The sequence below is a fragment of the Protopterus annectens genome, chromosome 14.part0 (assembly GCF_019279795.1).
Source record: "Protopterus annectens isolate FY-2018-M chromosome 14.part0, PAN1.0, whole genome shotgun sequence".
Classification (NCBI taxonomy): domain Eukaryota; kingdom Metazoa; phylum Chordata; order Ceratodontiformes; family Protopteridae; genus Protopterus; species Protopterus annectens.
In genome coordinates, this window is record NC_056748.1 from 282,570,260 (window position 1) to 282,587,970 (window position 17,711).

Genomic DNA, 17,711 nt, shown 5'->3' on the forward strand with positions numbered 1-17,711 from the left:
TGCAAACTAAACCCAAACAAAGCACAGGAGGAGATGGAATTAATAATAATGACCTAAAAAAACTTTAGCACGAATCTGCAGTATCGTTGTATCTGTTATTCGCTAAGTCATTTAAGTTTGAGGAGATTCCTCGAGCTTGGAGAAATGCACTTGTTAAAACCATCTTTAAGAGAAAGGGTATATGACAAATCCAGATCATACAGATCCATATCCAGATCATACAGATCCATAAGTTTACTTTCTTGCTGTGCAAAAATAATGGATAAGGTTATTTTGGATACATTATTGCCAGAATTAGAAATGTTGGGACTTGAAATCATATATTAGCATGCATATGTTGAAAACAGATCTATAACCACCAGTAACATGATAGTCTACATATAAATGAAAAAAAAAAATGCAGTGTGATGTAATTTATATAGACAAACTTTAGCATTTGATAGGGTCACACACAGGATACTAATTAATAAATCAGAAGTAGGTTTTGATGCAATCCTGATGAGATGAATAGCTGCACAGCTGACTAATAGGCTATGGCAAGTAACACATACCAAATGGAGAGGTGAAATTCTAGGTTATAGTCAGGGTGTCTTAGGCCCATACTTATTTAGGTTGCAACTTTTTTATCTATCTGTTCTATGTGAGGTGTTTTACAGTCTGCAAGCAGATGATTTGAAAATGGGCAAACTGATTACATTTGTTACAGAAAGAGCATATCTACAAAAGAACTAGACTAAAAACACCACTTGGGCACAGGAGGACATGTTTATAAGTACATCAAAAATTAAGCATAGATTTGGGAGACGGACTGAATATTTAATACAGCACACACTGACTGAAACCGGGGATTCATTTAAGGACCTGGGCATGTGGGAAGATCTGGCTTTGAGTTTTTCTGATCATATATCCTATTGGTTAACAATAGTTATAAATCTTTTTATACAGCCTATAGTTTTATAAAGTTTATGAAATCAGAAATGATAAAATCATTGTCAGTAAGTTACAGTAGTCCCAAACTAGAGAATAGAATAATATGGAAACTTTAAGAGAACAAGCATAAGTAATTTGGAAAAGAGTGCAAGCATGAATAATTTGGAAAGAACGCAGCAGAAATACACCAAGAGCATCCATGGATGTGAAAATGTGGTTATGAAACATTAAAATATCTGAACTTGTACAGTGTCTCATACAGATATTTGAGACACCTTATTCAGGTATACAAGACATTTTGCAACAACTACATCTAGGAATGTCTGGGGTTATCTAAGAGTAGTAGAGAATCATCAGATAACCTATGCAAGAGAATATGTAGGAAAAAGCGATGCTTGACTGGTTTTCTGAAAGATTAGCTAATGCATGGAATACCCTATCAATTTATATTAAAGCAAGCACTGGTTTAAATATTTTTAAACAACTCAGATCGTTATTATGGGAAAAGAAGGGCATTACTGCTTGTATCTGAAATATTTGTTATCTAGGTATGTATGCAGGTCTACTTCTATTTCCCAAATTCCCACTTAATCAACTACAAAATGACAAGACGATGTTGCCAAAAAATTAGTTTAACTTGCACCCAGATCACCATAATTTAACTACAGGAAACTAAGCACATGGCCACCATGGTGAACTTTGCCCTTTTCTCCACTACAGTGCAATCTCGGAGTTGGCATATTTAGTTAGGGGGTGTGGGGGCAAAGCCTACCACTTGGGTGGGTTTGATTTCCTTCTGTTTCTTTTTACAGTGTTGGTGGTCATGTGGTTAGTTTCCTGTGGTTAAATCATGGTGATTCAGGTGTTCTTTAAAATTAAATTTTCTGGCAAGTCGTCTCATCATTAGACTAAGTGAGATTTCAATACACAGAAGTAGATCCACGTATGCACCTTTACTGCTAAAGCCTCTCCAGGAATATAACTCTGAATCCCCTTAAATGGGAATGGGTGACAAAAAAGTGCTTGTCTCAACAGTGGATGCAAGTTACAGAATCCAAGAGGGAAAATACCTTCTTTATAATGGAGTCCTCCATATTTTGATTTAGATTTTAAACTTTTGTTTACTGTTTTAGGGATCTCAGATGAATATCACTTAAAATTGTTTTCTACAGAAACATATACTTCTCTGTCAAAAACATAACAAAAAAGCTTTCTGCCACCTTAATTCAGTGGCCCGATTAAACTTATGAGCATCACAATCTTCCTTATGATTCAAGTCTAACAAAAAGGCACCATGAATGAAGCATACCTCTCAAGTGTACCTCATTAAGAGGAAAGATCCTCATTTTGAGTCTTAAAAAGAATCATGCCATTCCTCCACAGTGAAAGGGTCAGTCACACATTCAATGTTGAGAATACTGATGTTGCTGTTGTGTCTTTCGGCTTTTCCTGGTTAGGGGTCACCACAGCGGAACTCCTGTCCGCTAATGATTGGCAGTAGATTTTTACGTGCTGGCTTGCCGGGCCTAATGCACAACCTTCAACGAAGGAATGCCCATTCACGCATGTCGCCACACAGAAGACGCTCTGAGAATCGAACGGGCAACGTCTAACTGTGAGGCGACAACGCTACCGCAGCACCACCACCGCAGCGCATCTATGCATGATAAATAATACTGACTGATGTTTCATCGACATAAAACACCTTCTTATTGAACCTGTGAACCTCCTAGTTGTCACTGCTTTGTTTCACATTTTGTCCATGTGTGCCACATTAGGAGAGTTAGTGTTCCACACATTGGAGACAGAAAGTTAATAGCTATGGAATGAAGTCTTTTCAAGTAATGTATGCTTACCATAATCATACCTGTTGCTGGACTTGCCTTTCTAAAATAACAATGTACAAAAAAAAGATTAAAAAAATAAGGAAAAAAAATGAAACACTAGTTGAAAACTAGCATATTATGTAATGCAATTTCCATCTAGTGAGTCAGAAAATGTGAGACACCCAAAATGGCAAGAATAACTAAAGAGAACATATCAAATATATAAAGACAGGTCTACTTCTAAATTTCGAAGTTTCAAAAAGTACAGTTTTGTACCTACCATAAATGTAGATGTTTGAGTGTACACCCTGCTGCAGTCATCACACTTGGGTTATCCTGTCGTCAGGCGGTCCCGCAGTCGGCCTGAATTCCAAAGTCTTGGTCCGGCGTCAGTTGCTGTCGCTTCTTCCCTGACGTCAGTGCGCCAGGGGTATATATGATGCATCCGACGCCATTTTCTTCAGTTTTTCTTGCCCCAGATGTCAGGTGCCCCCAAAAAGGTGGTCAGTAAATAGTACCAATCTAAAACGTTTACCACAAACAAAACATCCCTCCAGCTATAAGTAAATACATCACAAAGGAAGTATCAGGTTTTAAGGTACTGTAAAGTTTTAGTAAGTTAGGTCAGATGGGATGGAGGGAGGGTAACCTGGACTGCAGCAGGGTGTACACTCGAACATCTACATTTATGGTAGGTACAAAACTGTACTATGTTCATCGTGTTACCCTGCTGCAGTCATCACACTTGGGTAGAATCCCAAAGCTAAGGATGGGAGGTGGAGTCAAACGGGGTTAGAGGAGGCTAGAAGGCCCTGCAGAACTGCATTGGCGAAGCCAGCTCTAGTCTTAGAGTAAAGCAGTAAGTGGTAGTGTTTGGTGAAGGTGTGTACTGAACTCCAAGTTGCAGCTTCCAAAATATCCTTGGTTGGCACCCACCTGAGGAAGGCTGTAGATGTAGCTGCTACCCTGGTAGAGTGGGGCCTTATGGTAGCAGGAACTGGTTTTCCATGATGGGTGTAGCAAAAACGAATGCAATGTCCTATCCATTTGGAAATGGTCTGTTTTGATATAGCCTTCCCTTGTGAAGCTGCAGCATAGGATACAAAGAGCTGGTCAGATTTTCTGAAAACCTTAGTTTTATCCAAGTAGTAACGTAGTTGCCTGTGAATGTCCAAGGAGTGCAGGAGTCTTTCTCCTTTGTTCTGTGGATTTGGAAAGAAGGTGGGTAAGTGGATGGTTTGATTTAGAGCCACACTGGATACCACCTTAGGCATAAAGGAGGGATTAGTTCATAGAAACTCTGTCTTGATGGAAAATGAGGAAAGGCTCTACTGCCATTAGTGCCTGAAGCTCTGAGACTCTTCTGGCTGAAGTTATTGCTAGCAGCAGGGCAGTCTTCCATGATATAAACTTTAGGTCAGCAGAGAAAGCTGGTTCAAAAGGAGGTAGCGTAAGTTTTTCCAGAACAAAGTTGAGGTCCCAGGTTGGTGTAGGTGCTCTCCTGGGGGGCCTAATGTTTTTGGCCCCTCTGAGAAACTGCCTTAGAAGCGGATGTGAAAATAAGGGAGGATCCATGTTGTAGTGGGCTGAAATAGCTGAGGCATGGATTTTAATAGATGAAAAAGAAAGTCCTTTGTGCAATATCTCAGTTAAATACTGTAGAATTTGAGGTATGTGAGGCTGAAGAGTATTTTGGCCTTTAGCTTGGTTCCAGGCGCAAAACCTTTTCCATTTGTCCGAGTAAGCCTTTCTGGTGCTGGGCCTCCTAGCTTCCAGAATAACATCCATAACTGCTTCAGGAAGAGGGGCTGGCTGGTTGCTTAGGTGATTTGCCATGCAGCCAAATTTAAGGTTTTGAGCTGGCTGTGTAGAATCTGATTGTCCTGCTGTGTGAGCAAATGAGCAATTTGTGGTACAATCCAAGGTGGGCCCTGGGCATTATTCCTTAGTAGTGGGTACCAGTGCTGGCGTGGCCAGTCTGGGGCTATAAGCATCATTCTGGGTCTCTCCTTCCTGACTTTCAGCAGCACCTTTGTGAGAAGGGACAATGGAGGGAAGGCATATACTGTCAGGTTTTTCCAACTGAATGAGAGTGCGTCCACTTTCCAAGCTTGATGGTGAAGCGTCCTTGTACAAAATTTTGTTAGCTGATAGTTTTGGGGGCTGGCAAACAGGTTTATGTCTGGGTGGCCCCATTTTTGAGTTATCATTGCAAATACTTGTGGATCCAGTTTCCACTCGTGGGGATCCATGATGTTTCTGCTGAGGTCGTCTGCCAATGTGTTCTTTTTTCCTGGCAGGAATTGAGCTTGTAGCTGAACTTGGTAAGCCAGTGCTGTGTTCCACAAGGTCATTGCTTGCCTGCATAGAGGGTAGGAGTGTGTACCCCCTTGTTTGTTTATGTACCACATTACTGTGGTGTTGTCTGTCCTTATTGTAAGCTGTCCTGGATGCAAGAGGTCCTTGAAGGCTGTCAGGGCATTCTGTACAGCTAGCATTTCTTTTTGATTGATGTGCAGATTCCTTTGATCTGCAGTCCATATGCCTTGAACGCACTGTCCTTCCATGTGTGCCCCCCAGGCATAGTCCGATGCATCTGTTGTCATAGTTTGCCTGGCAATGTGAAAGGCTGACCCTTGTTGAGGTGACATGCCTGTGACCACCATAGAAACTCTTGTTGAAGGCAGGGAATGAGAGAGATCATTGTGTCCAAGCTGTGGCTGTGTTGAGACCATACGCTTTTTAGGTACCACTGTAATTTCCTCATATGCAGCTTTGCAAATGGTATTAGTAGTATGCAAGATGCCATGAAGCCCAAGGCCTGCAGAATTTTTCTTGCAGGGAGTTAGGTCTTTGTTGCCATTGTTTTGAAATATTGAGTCAGTTGTAGTTGTTTGTCTGGCGTGAGATAAGCCATCTGGGCCATTGTATTCAAGCTGGCACCCAGGAATGTCATATTTTGTGAGGGTACTAGTTTTGATTTCTTTTCATTTACTGTGTACCCTAGTCAACTTAGAAGGTGTTTTACAAAAGTCAGATGTTGTAAGAGGATGTCCTTGCTTTCTGCTTGGATGAGGCAGTCGTCCAGTTATGGGTATATTTGAATTCCTCTTTGTCTGCAGTATGCAATTACTGGTGCCAGGCATTTTGTGAAAACCCTGGGCACAGTGGATAAGCCAAAGGGCAGTGCAGAGAATTGGTAATGGGTTGAACCTGCAATGAAACGGAGGTATCTTCTGCAATTTTGTCTGATAGGGACATGCAGGTATGCCTCCTTGAGGTCCAACGTTACTAGCCATGCTTTCTTGCCCAACATGGAAAGAAGCTGCTGTAGTGTTAGCATCTTGAATTTGGGTACTTGTAAGAAGGTGTTTAGAATTGAAAGGTCCAGAATTGGTCTCCAAGCATTGTCCTTTCTGGGGACTAGAAAGAGTCTTGAGTAAAATCCTTGGCCTTGCTCCCGTGTAGATACCAGTTGAATGGCTCTCATGTCCATGAGAGCTGTAATTTGCTTTTGTGCCTCTGCCCATTGATTTTGTGGCAGGTTTGGCATTCCTCTTATCGTTGGCAAGGTGTGGAAATGGAATCTGTATCCTTGTGAAATAATGTACAGGACCCATTTGTCCTTTGTGACGATGCGCCAGTTGTCTGAAAAAAGTGCTAATTTTCCTCCCAAGGGAGCTGCAAAGAGAGTTTTGCTTGGCCATATGAGGTTTAAGTCATTGTGTTTGCCTTCTAGTAGTTTGGGGCCTGTCTTCTCCTCCCTTCTGTGTTGCAGTACCCCATTGTCGAGGTTTGCAGTGGGTTTGTGGTTGTCCTCTGCCTCTTGGGTGTCTGTATTTACCCCTCTGAAGTCTGTCAGTAGCTGGAAAGGACCAATTTTTTGTTGGCCAATTTCTGCTGAAGCGAGGGGGCTGAACCTGTAAGAAATCTTTGACCGTCTGCATAGATTTTGCCTTATCCTCCATTTTCTTTAAGATTACTTCTGCTTTAACTCCAAATAGGACATCCTGCTGTAAGGGAGCATCTAGTAACTTTGCTTTAACATGATCAGGCAGAGTTTGTTCCTTTAACCAAGCATGCCTACGTATAACAGACCCAGTAACAGCTGCTCTACAGGAAGCTTCCAAAGAATCAAATCCACATTGTAAAGTATGCTTGCCCACCTGTTCAGCTGCATGCAACAGATCCTGCATTTCCTTCAATTCAGACGGTTGAGGGTGTGTGCTCATCTTTTGTTTTATTTGAGACATTAGAAATTGCTGGTATTTTAGCATGTGAAAATGACAATTTAGTGCTCTCATAGCTAGAGTGGCTGAGGTGTAAACCTTCTTCCCCCACCTGTCTAGTGCTCTGGAGTCCCTTTCAGAGGGTACATGATTTTTTGCCATAGAAGCCTTAGCCCCTTTGGGACCCTGGGAGATGGTCTCTGGGTCAGCAACAGGGCTTTTATAAAGGAATTTGTGGGAGTCAGGCACTCTATAGTATCTGTCTGGTTTGGCTGGAGCAGGAGGCAGAGAATCTGGGTTCAAACTGGATTCTAAGTAAACATCATCCACAATGTCTAAAACTGGGGGGATAGTAAGAGGTCTGTGCTGGAGGAGTAAAAGAAACTCTCTGAGCCTTTTCTTTGAGTCAGAGTAGTCCTGACCTTCCCAGTGAAAATGTTCCCTCATAGTATGTAAAGTTTCCCCAAAGGAGTAGTCTTCAGGGGGAGAAGCTGAGGGAATGGAATCCTCAGCATCAGAATCTTCATAAGGGGGAAAGGAGTAATCTTGTTCCTCAGAGGAGCCTGAGGAAATAGACACTTGATCAGAGGAGGCATAATCTTCCTCTTGTCTAGGCCTTTTGTCGGGTGAGGGTTGGGAACACCTGATTAAAGAAATCAAATCTTCAGCCATTTTAAGTATCTGTTTCTTAGGCATGGGGCCTTGAACTGGAGACTGAAGTGCAGTCTTTTTTGGTTTAAGAGGATTCTTAAGCTTAGGATACATTTTTATGGTGAGCGTCGTCGGTCTGAAGACACCTTCAGAAACCGAAGGTGTTTCTGCAGCACCGGCTTCTCTTTCTGCAATGTCGTCGGTAGGGCCTAAAGAAAAAGGTTGCGTCGGCCTAGAACTCTCCGCCATAGGATCCAAAGCGGTTTCGGGTTCCAATTCCACGGTAGCCAGGGGCTGCGTAGGTCCTCACTGAAAACCGGTGAACCGGAGACCAGACCAGCCGAGGCCTCGGAGTCTGGCTTGGGTCTAGGCTGCCTGTCCTTATCTTTGCGTTTTTTGTGCACGCAGGTAGTCGGTTGCTCCGACGACATAGTGTAATTAAATTTTCTACCGAAGTAGTGTCGTGCGAAATCAAAGCGTCGTTTTATAGTTTGCTTATTGAACCTAGCACAAAAGCGACAACCAGTGACATCGTGGTCTGGGCCTAGGCAAGGTACACAATAAGAATGAAAATCCTTATGAGGTATTTGCTTCCCACAAGAAATACAATTGTTAACTTTATCTGACATCGGTCTGAGGCAAGAAAAGTTTCCCCAACGGGGTACTTAGCTTTATTGAAGACTTCGGATCTGAAATTCGACTTCGAAAATCTCAGGAGTCGACCGACCGGCACTTGCGAACTGCTTTTGCTTCGGGCACCGCGCAGCAAGAAAGACTGAAGAAAATGGCGTCGGATGCATCATATATACCCCTGGCGCGCACTGACGTCAGGGAAGAAGTGACAGCAACCGATGCCGGACCAAGACTTTGGAATTCAGGCCGACTGCAGGACCGCCTGATGACAGGATAACCCAAGTGTGATGACTGCAGCAGGGTAACACGATGAACATCTTTGAATTTCTTATGGTCGAGACCATAAGATTGACATTTTGAAAGTTCGAACTGTTTAAATGGAGATTGCAGTACAGTGCGGAACAGTATAGTTAACATTTTCCTCGCTGTAGTATCTCAGAGTTGGTATATTTAATAAGCAGGGGGTGTGGAGGGCTTGCCCCGCTGCAAAAACGTAAACAATGTTTTTTTATTTAACTTTCATACTTTCAAAATGTAGATCTTATGGTCTTGACCATAAGCAATTTGATGTTCTGAAAGTTCAAAATTTAGAAGTAGACCCATAAAGACACCACACATGTACTTATGTAGCTACACTCCAGAGTGAAACCTGTGTTGCACCTTGCCTTAAAGAAGCCTTTAGAGTTTTGCAATTTATGGCCAGAAGGTCACACAACTAAAGTGAGTAGAATTCAAATGTTACAATGCACGGTTACTCATCCCCCAAAGATCATCACCAGTCTGTCAAACAATGTAGCTCATGCCTATTTAACATAACTGACCACAACCCAAATCAGAGCATACAAAAGTCAGCTTATACTTTAACTGGTTTTCCAGTCACTTTGGCTAGCAGCAGCCCCATATGTGGATATACTTATGTTTAGAAACCAAGGCTTACTTCTTAATTAAAAATGAAATTTCAATTAATGTGAAGTTAAAACTCAGTATAGCTATACAGTTCTTCAGAAATAGGTTTTTGGTGAAATGTCTGAGGACCGCACCTTCGATCCTTGGAAAGGCAGTTCAACTCTGTGAAAAGATGTAGTAGCATTGCAGTTTCAGAACCTCAGGGTATTCTATTTACTCGAACGTAAAACAGCCCCATAATTAATATATGCAAGAAGGGATGTAGGGAACAGCCCTCTGCAGAAACACTATCAGGACTACATCAAGTTTCAAGATTCACCACTATCTTCTTATAACACATTTTTTCGTTGCTGCTAGGCTCTCAGTTATATTTAGAATCCATCATAATTAGATATGGTGTGCATTTGGAAATCAAGAAGGGCAAGTATTCTAAAATATGCTCTTAATATGAACTTCAAATGTAATTCTTAGCTACTGCATTTTTTTTTTTTTAATATACCATCTTCCTTACATGTATTATGGGAATAGGAATTTGCATGCAGTTAATTTCAACAGTGCAAAATGAAGTGAACAATAAAAATGACAACTTACCTCCAGCTGGAACTTCAGATGTTCCCTCATACTTTCAAACAGAAGAAAACATAACCTGAGTGATGCTGCATACAAATTCAAGCGCTCTGCACTTAGTAGCTACAAAAATTAAAGAAGTTATTTGATATGCTGAAGCATAACTGTACAATACGTTTAAAGTGCAATGTGTACTGCTGCAGTGCTCAAATATTTTTTTTTACAATTAAATCTGATTTCTGGTTATACTCTTTATGTTAAAGTAGCCGGCAGTTTGAAAACAAATGAAGATTATGGCACATTTTTTGATGTGATATTTTCATTGTCTATTCAGTTTTTTTCTTTATGACTATACCCACAGAATGATATCAGTGTAGGTATGGGCAACGATTTCCATATACTACGAAAGCATTCTGAAGAGTCAAAATAACTTTTTTTAAGAAGAACATCAACTTGCACTACTGTTTCAATAATGAATCCCCACCATCTGTCAATTTTCAGTGTAGGGTATTCCACCTTGAGACATACCTAAAAGCTTCATTTACTAGGAAACAAGACTCACCTGTTACTGCAGCTATCACAGAAATATATAAATAAATAAATGACAAATTCATCATTTTATTTTTTAACCAGGGATGTGCACTAATCCACATGAACTGTTTTCAGGCTTAGTCCACATGTATAGGTACTAAGAATACAGAAATAGAGTAAAAAGAAAATACAAGCTGTACGTAGCAAAAGCAGTAAAATAAGAATGATACGCAGTATACAACTACACACAAAAGTAAATGAGTTAATATACTCTGCAAACAATGACATAAGGTAATGAGGCAGTGTTGGTTCAGTCTTGCATGACATCATGGTAGCAGTTTACAGCTTCAAGAATTTTTTTCAAGAAGCTGTGCTTATCAACAAAATTAACAGAAAAATAACACACCTTTGCAAGAAAAAAGTGGCACTGTACTAAGAAAAATATTAGTAAAAAAACATGGACCAGTCAGAGAAATACCAGACTAAAACCAATAAAAGCTGCCTAATGACTGACGCACAGGAGAACCAACATAGAATTAAAAATGTTAAGTTATGCACTCACCATAACTAGGCATCTGTATTGTCCATTTTCATTCTTCCTCACTAATGGATCTGATTCCGATCCTCTGATGTGACTCAGCTGCATACTACAAACTTCAGATTCAACTCTCAAGCTCCTCCTTCTACTCATAATGTTCCACTCCATCCCGATCACCTCAGATTGAGTTTCTTGCTCTATCTCCCAATAAAAGATGAATAGAAATAGAAGATAGAAAACATAGTGCTCAAACCTGGAACTGTAGGTTCCAGACACAGTCCAATAGGACCTTCCATAAAAAAGGATGGGGGATGGATGAGAGAGGAGATGAGGAAGAATGAAAATGGACAACACAGATGCCTAGTTATGGTGAGTACTTCACTTATAAATCTGATGTAGTTTCATTCTTCCACACTAATGGGACAGAGTGCCCAGCTATGTTGACCTTGGGTGGCACTCATGGAAGGATATTCCAGAGTACTGCCGAACTAGCCTCTATTTCTAGATATGATGTCCAATTTGTAATGTGAAACAAGGGTATGAGTCTTGGACCATGTAGCTGCTGCACAAATGTCATCAATACAAGTTCTTGGCCAAAAGGCAGATATAGTAGCCATGGATCTGGTTGAGTGAGCTCGTGGAGGTTTTGGTAATGTCATACATTTCTAAGAGTAAATCCATGAGATACACTCTGTAATCCATTTAGCTAGGGTAACTTTAGACTGGCCTAGGCAATTTGAAGAGAAAGATAAAAAAAAGTTGGTCTGACTTTCTAAACTGGTTTGTCCTGTGGAGGTAAAAAGGTAATTGCCTGTGTACGTAGTAGTCTTCTTTATTTGCAAAATTTGGAAAGAAAACTGGCAAGTGAATGGATTGGTTAATGTTATTTTCAGAGGTCACTTTAGGAAAAAAATAAGGGTTAGTTTGCAGAGAAACCCTATATTTGTGGAAAATAATGTAAGGAGTTTTTACCAAAAGAGCCTGGAGTTCAGAAATTCTTTTAGCCGAAGTAAGTGCCATCAAGAAAGCTGTCTTCCACGACAGAAATTTCAGATCAGGTTTGTCTGAAGGTTCAAAGGGTTTTTGTGTCAAACCTTCAAGAACTACCTTAAGATCCCAAGGAGGTGTGGGCTTTTTTATTGGAGGCCTTAGCAGAAAAATGCCTTTCATAAAAGCTTTACACAATCTATAGAAAGCAATGAACAAAATCTATTTCCTATGTGAAAATATGAAATTGCTGCCAACTGAAGTTTAACTGCATAGAAACTATCACCATTATTGAAAAGAGTTGTCAAAAATGGAAGAACAGTCAAAATTGGAGCAGAAAAAAAGATCAATGTCATCAGATGCCCAAACAGAGAACCTTTTCCACTTGCTTCTATAAACCTTTTTGATAGAATTCTTTTGAAAAGCCAAAACAATGTCACAAACTTGGAAAGAAAGCCTGGACCTTCTAACTTTACTGGAAGTGGAGAAAGCATACGGGACCAAATGCTGGTGTGTTAAATTCCCAATGGGTGAGAGCGGAGATCCTGTGTGGGCTCCAGTATCCATGGAGGATAGTGAAGATGACACTGCAGAACCCATACTTGCCAAGGCCAGAAGGGGGGCAATGAGGATTACTGAACTCTTCCAGCTTGCTTACTTTCTGCAAAAATCTTGGAATCAGGGGAAAAGGAGGATAAGCATACAGGAGACCTGAGGGAGAAGCATGAAGAGGAGCATCTCTCCTTGACTCCCCCTGCGGGGAGGATCAGAGCAAAGTACTTGCTGCACTTGTTACTGAGAACAGTGGCAAATACGTCACAGCAAGGCTGGCCCCGAACACCTGAAAATCATATTTGCTACTAAGAGACTACTCATGAGGCATAGGAATGCATCTGCTTAGTTTGTCAACAAGAATGTTGGCTTTTCCTGGGATGTGTGTCACAACAAGAAAGTGATCTCATGAAATCACCCATTCCCAAACCCTCATGGCCTCTCTGCAAAGGGGGGTAAAGATCAGGTTCCTCTTTGTTTGTTGATGTACAAGACTAGTCATGTTTGCCAGTCTGAATTGCAATAGTCCTCAAGGGAAGAGCATCTTGAAATGCCTGAAATGCTAGATGGACTGTTCTCATCTTTTAGACATCGATATGCAACTTGGTCTCTTGGGGGGACCACATGTCTTTGACAGATCTTTCCAAGAAATGCCCCCCCCCCCGTTGAGAAGCATCCATGGTCACTGTGGCTACTGGGTTTGGAAGTACAAAAGGTCTGCCCATAAAAAGATTGTCCGATTGTATCCACCAGCAAATGTGTAGCTTGCAAACAGGGGTGGGCTTTACTTAAAAAGACAGGGGTTGATGTATAATGCACCACTATACAGCAAGAGACCACTGGAGAACTCACATAAAGAAGATCGCTAGAGGAAGTAGCACTATGGCAGCTGCCACTGATTCTAAAGCTTGAAGCATTAGTCTTGCTAGGGGAGCTGAAAGAGAGAATAGCCTGAATCTGATTCCTGACAGAAAGAATGTGACGGATAGGCAAGGAAGTTATTTGTGTAGATGTGTCTAGAACTGTCCTGATGAATTCCAGGCTCTGAACTGGTGCACATTTCGATTTGACAAGATTTACCATAATGCCCAAGAAGTCAGAAATCTGGAGTAAATAGTTCCCGGCCTGCTGAAGTTGATGCTTGGATGGGGCGGTCATAAGCCAGTCATTTAGATATGGAAGCACCTGGAATCCCTTCAGTCTCAAGTGAATTGCAACTACTGTCATGTACTTGGTAAACACTCTGGGGACTGTGGTAAGTCCAAAGGGCAGACCTCTGAATTGGTAATGACTGGTTCCCAGCCAAAAGTGGTGATGCCTTCTGGATTGTCTGTCTATTTTGATATGACAGTATGCATCCTGAAGATCTACACAGCACATTTAATAGTCTGAGTAAAAAGGTAGAATGGACTGAACCATGACCATCCAGAACTTTGCTTTCATTACATACTGGTTCAAACTGCTAAGATCCAAAATGGGTCTGAGGTCCCCCGTTTTCTTTGGCACTAAAAAGAAATGTGAATAAGTTCAGAATCCTATTCAGTCTGGTGGGTGCTTTTGGATGACTTTTCTTCCTAGCAGCTTTTGAATTTCTTGTGCTGCAGCCTTCCTCTGACTGGGTGGAATGTTGGGAGATTTCTTCCTTTGATGATGAGGAAGAAGGGAAACTGGTATGAAATATTCTCCAGACATGACACTTAGCACCCATGAATCTTTTGCGATGCTTGTCTAGATGCAAAGAGAATCAACCCCACAACTCCCTTCAGAGAAGTGAGTCAGGCAGCACTTCAGGAACACTGATAAAGCCTATCAGAAAAAGAATTTCTAAAGCCCTGGTTTGTGCGTCTCCTCTGCCTCTACAGCAATGTCTGCCATTTAAATTTCACCTTGTGCCTTTGCAGGAATTTTCTCCATGCGAATCCTAGAAAGGACCTTGAGATTTGTGGAACCACATTTTATCACCTCTCCAGTTTCTTCAGAAAGTCCACTGAGGGGTAGAAAACTTGACCCCTACACCAGTCATGGTCTTTACATCCTTTTTTTGTGGGTAAGCATGTCCTTTACTGACGGCCCAAACAAGGAAGTGCCATCGAATAGGGTGCTAATAAAAAAAATCTTAGAAGGTTCCGCAAAGTCGCATAGACGCATCTAGGCATGTTTTCATATGACGATGCCTGGACCAGATGCTCATGAGATACATTCAGCTGTATAACCGATTAACCTCATTGAAGCATTTCATACGGAAAAAAAGTGTCCAGTTGAGAGGATGTTCTCTTGAAATCCTCAGCAGACATGGACTCATAGTAACTGAGAGTTCCTCAGTCATATCTCTCAAGTCTAGTAAAATGTGCCAGATAGTTAAGTGACCTCATTGTAAAGGTTGCTGAGGCAAACACCTGCTTTCCTAATCTGTCCAACTCGCTTGACTCTTTATTGGGTGAGCAGACAGTAGAGCTCTGATCTGGTATCTCTTTCTTAGTAGCTGCTGCCAACACCACCATAGCATCAACTGAGACTCCTTTGCTCCAGTGTGGTCTGTCTGCAGGTGGTGCTAAGAACTTGTCAGAGAACTTGGGAATGGACTCGACAGTATTCAAATCCTTCCATGTCCAGCAGGAAACCAGGTCAATTAGTTCGCCCGTGGGTGGGGTGAACAAAGACATAAAAGGGACAGAACCAAAACCCTGCAAGAACATAGACTCTTCAAGAGAAGGAGTCTGGGCTAACCAACCACCTTTCTGCTTCAGAATTTCTAGAATATCTCCAAAGGAGATGTCATCCAGTGGTGACCTGGAGGATCCTTCTCCTTCATCAAAGTTGGTGTCTTCCATGACAGACTCCAAGGGGGAATCTGTCTCTCCTTTTACACATCCTCGTGTGGAATGTTCTGGACAGGTGTCGGAAGAGGGGAAAGCTCCTCTACTGGAACTGACTGGAGGACTGTTGGAACTGTCCCTGTGGAATAGGCCTGATTGACTCACCGAGGTCAGAACCAATGGAGGTAAAGAGGTAGGATCTAAAACAAGACAGGACAGTTCTCTCTGGAGAGGAAAAGCCCCTTCTATCACCTCAAAGGCCAAGGGCCATGAAACACTCCACCCCACCCCCTCAGAACCAAAGTTTCCAAGGAAAGTAGATCATGGCCACTCCCAGATCAAAGCCTTGAGGGAAGAATCAGATAAAACTGCCTAAGGCAGATGCTCCAAGGGGGGGATGGATCCAAACAACAATGGAGCCAGAGCCAAACCCACCCCCTCAGATCCAATGACGACACTTTGGTGCCAAGACCCATTCTGATCAGAGGGTGTTGGAGAAGAACCCATCGAAATAGAAGAGGAAACCTTCCTCAGATCTGATGCTGAACCTTTCTGGGATTTCGAATCCTGGAGCTCCAAAACCATGGGTTGGATCGGAAAAGGAGATAAAATGGACTTAAGAGTGTATACTTATGAACCCAGTAGGGGATGGAGCTGGCAGGACACCCATCTTGATCAGAGCCGTGATAAACGTTCACATCATCCTATCCACATCTGCCTCTGATAAACTTCTGGAGGACCTACAAGACGCTGTGGAAGGGAGGCCTGGAATGTTTCTTCAGAGTCTCAAACAATTCAAATAAAAATGGTGAAACAGACTTGAGATCAACATCAGCTCTACGGCTCCTACAAAGATGCAATGGACCTTGGATCAGAGGACTTCAGATCCAGAATGGAAGTCTTTGATGAGGAGGATATGATTATCAGAGCCGAAAACATTGGATCTAAGGATTGGCTGAGAGATAAAGGATCCGAAGATGCCGGATCCATGATCTTACAGATTTTCTCCACAGACTCCAAGGAAGACCTTGAGGACTTTGGAGGACACCTTTTCTTATGAGCCGAAGAAACTGATTTTGAATGGGTTTGAGCCCCGGACATAGAAGTAGCATGTAGGAAACCTTTCAAGATCAATTTCTTACACCTGTCATCAATTTCTTATGCCTGTCAGCTAAACCCGTGGGTTTAAAGGTGGAGCACACTGAACAGACTGTATTCAGATGGTCAGGTCCCGGGCAATAAATGCACATCCTGTGGGCATCGGAATTGGGGATTTTATGCCCACAGGAAGTGCATTTCTTAAAACACACAGGTTTTTCAGACATGGCCTTGTAAAAAGAAAAAAATATCAGCAGAAACAAATATACAACTTTTTTACTTAAAAAAAAAAAAGTGAGGAAAAGGAAAAAGCAAAGCCTTATCAATGATGGTAGCTGCAGAAATTACCCCGTAAAAGGGGTAAAAAGAGAGTACCAACAATGTTATGGAAAAACTACTAATTTGCAGGTAGAGAAGAAAAATGAAGGAGAGTAATCCTAATGACTGTGAAAAACTAAACATGGAGGTTTAGAGAAAGGACAAGAGATAAAGAGCAATTTCAAAAAAAAAGGAAAAAAACTCTCTCTTACAACGGTCGAGAGTGGAACCTGCGTCTAACCACGATTGCGGCAAACGAGATCTGAGGTAATGGGGATGGAGTGGGGTATTATGGGTAGATGGAGGAGCTGGAGAGTTGGATCTGAAGTCTGTAGTATCTGAGGATCGAATCCAGACCCATTAGTGAGGAAGAATGAAAAAGACAATCAGATTAATCAAATTTTATTTAATGCTTTTGTCCCCTAGTAATTCAGGGCTTCCTCAGAATAAATATAACACACAATAAAAGCTTAACTAGACTAATACTATCATATGATCACAGAACTCACCAATAAAATAAATCCTTCCTGTTCATATCATTAAACGGAACATCCCTATAAATATATTAATCAAATCAGATTTTAAAAATATATAATTCTTGTCAAAATAAAAAACATACAATTTCAAAATACTGATATACCATTATAGCCTTGTGGCTCTCAATCCTAGATACTGTTTAATCCAGGAGACAAAAGCTGCCAGTGTAACTCATTATGTTAAATAATAGCTTGCCAATCACATCCTTTTCAACTGGGTGCAACTTTCTCCAAAATATAAAAAAAGACAAATTTATTAAAATTGGGGAAAAGTGTGGAATACTTACACCATACATTATTGCTATCCTTCTTGTGTAAACAATATATATGTTCATAAATATGCCATTTTAGAGGTCTTTCACTTTTGATCATATAAAATGTTGGGCATGCCTTACATGCAGCTAAATAAACTACTGCTGCAGTGTTAGAGTTATAATTGCCATGGCATTAAATCTTTCTTGGGTAACTGACCACCTCTACTTAATCCACCATATTAATAAATGTAAAAAGGGGCATGCCTCACATCTAATCATCATAAAGCAGCCCCCCCTTAGTGTTATTACCTAATTCCAAGATGTTCTTTTAAATTCAGA

The 17,711-nt window shown here is 41.3% G+C and overlaps 1 protein-coding gene across 5 annotated transcripts in view; it reads right to left on the reverse strand.

The window, feature by feature from the left end:
- Window positions 1-17,711, reverse strand: part of GBF1 (golgi brefeldin A resistant guanine nucleotide exchange factor 1) — a 4,751,435-nt gene that overhangs the window by 2,682,368 nt on the left and 2,051,356 nt on the right. For all 5 annotated transcript variants that reach the window (XM_044055999.1, XM_044056000.1, XM_044055998.1 and 2 more), the window contains one exon: window positions 9,767-9,865. In XM_044055999.1, coding sequence (XP_043911934.1) covers window positions 9,767-9,865 — 99 coding nt within the window. The remainder of the gene's footprint in view (window positions 1-9,766; window positions 9,866-17,711) is intronic.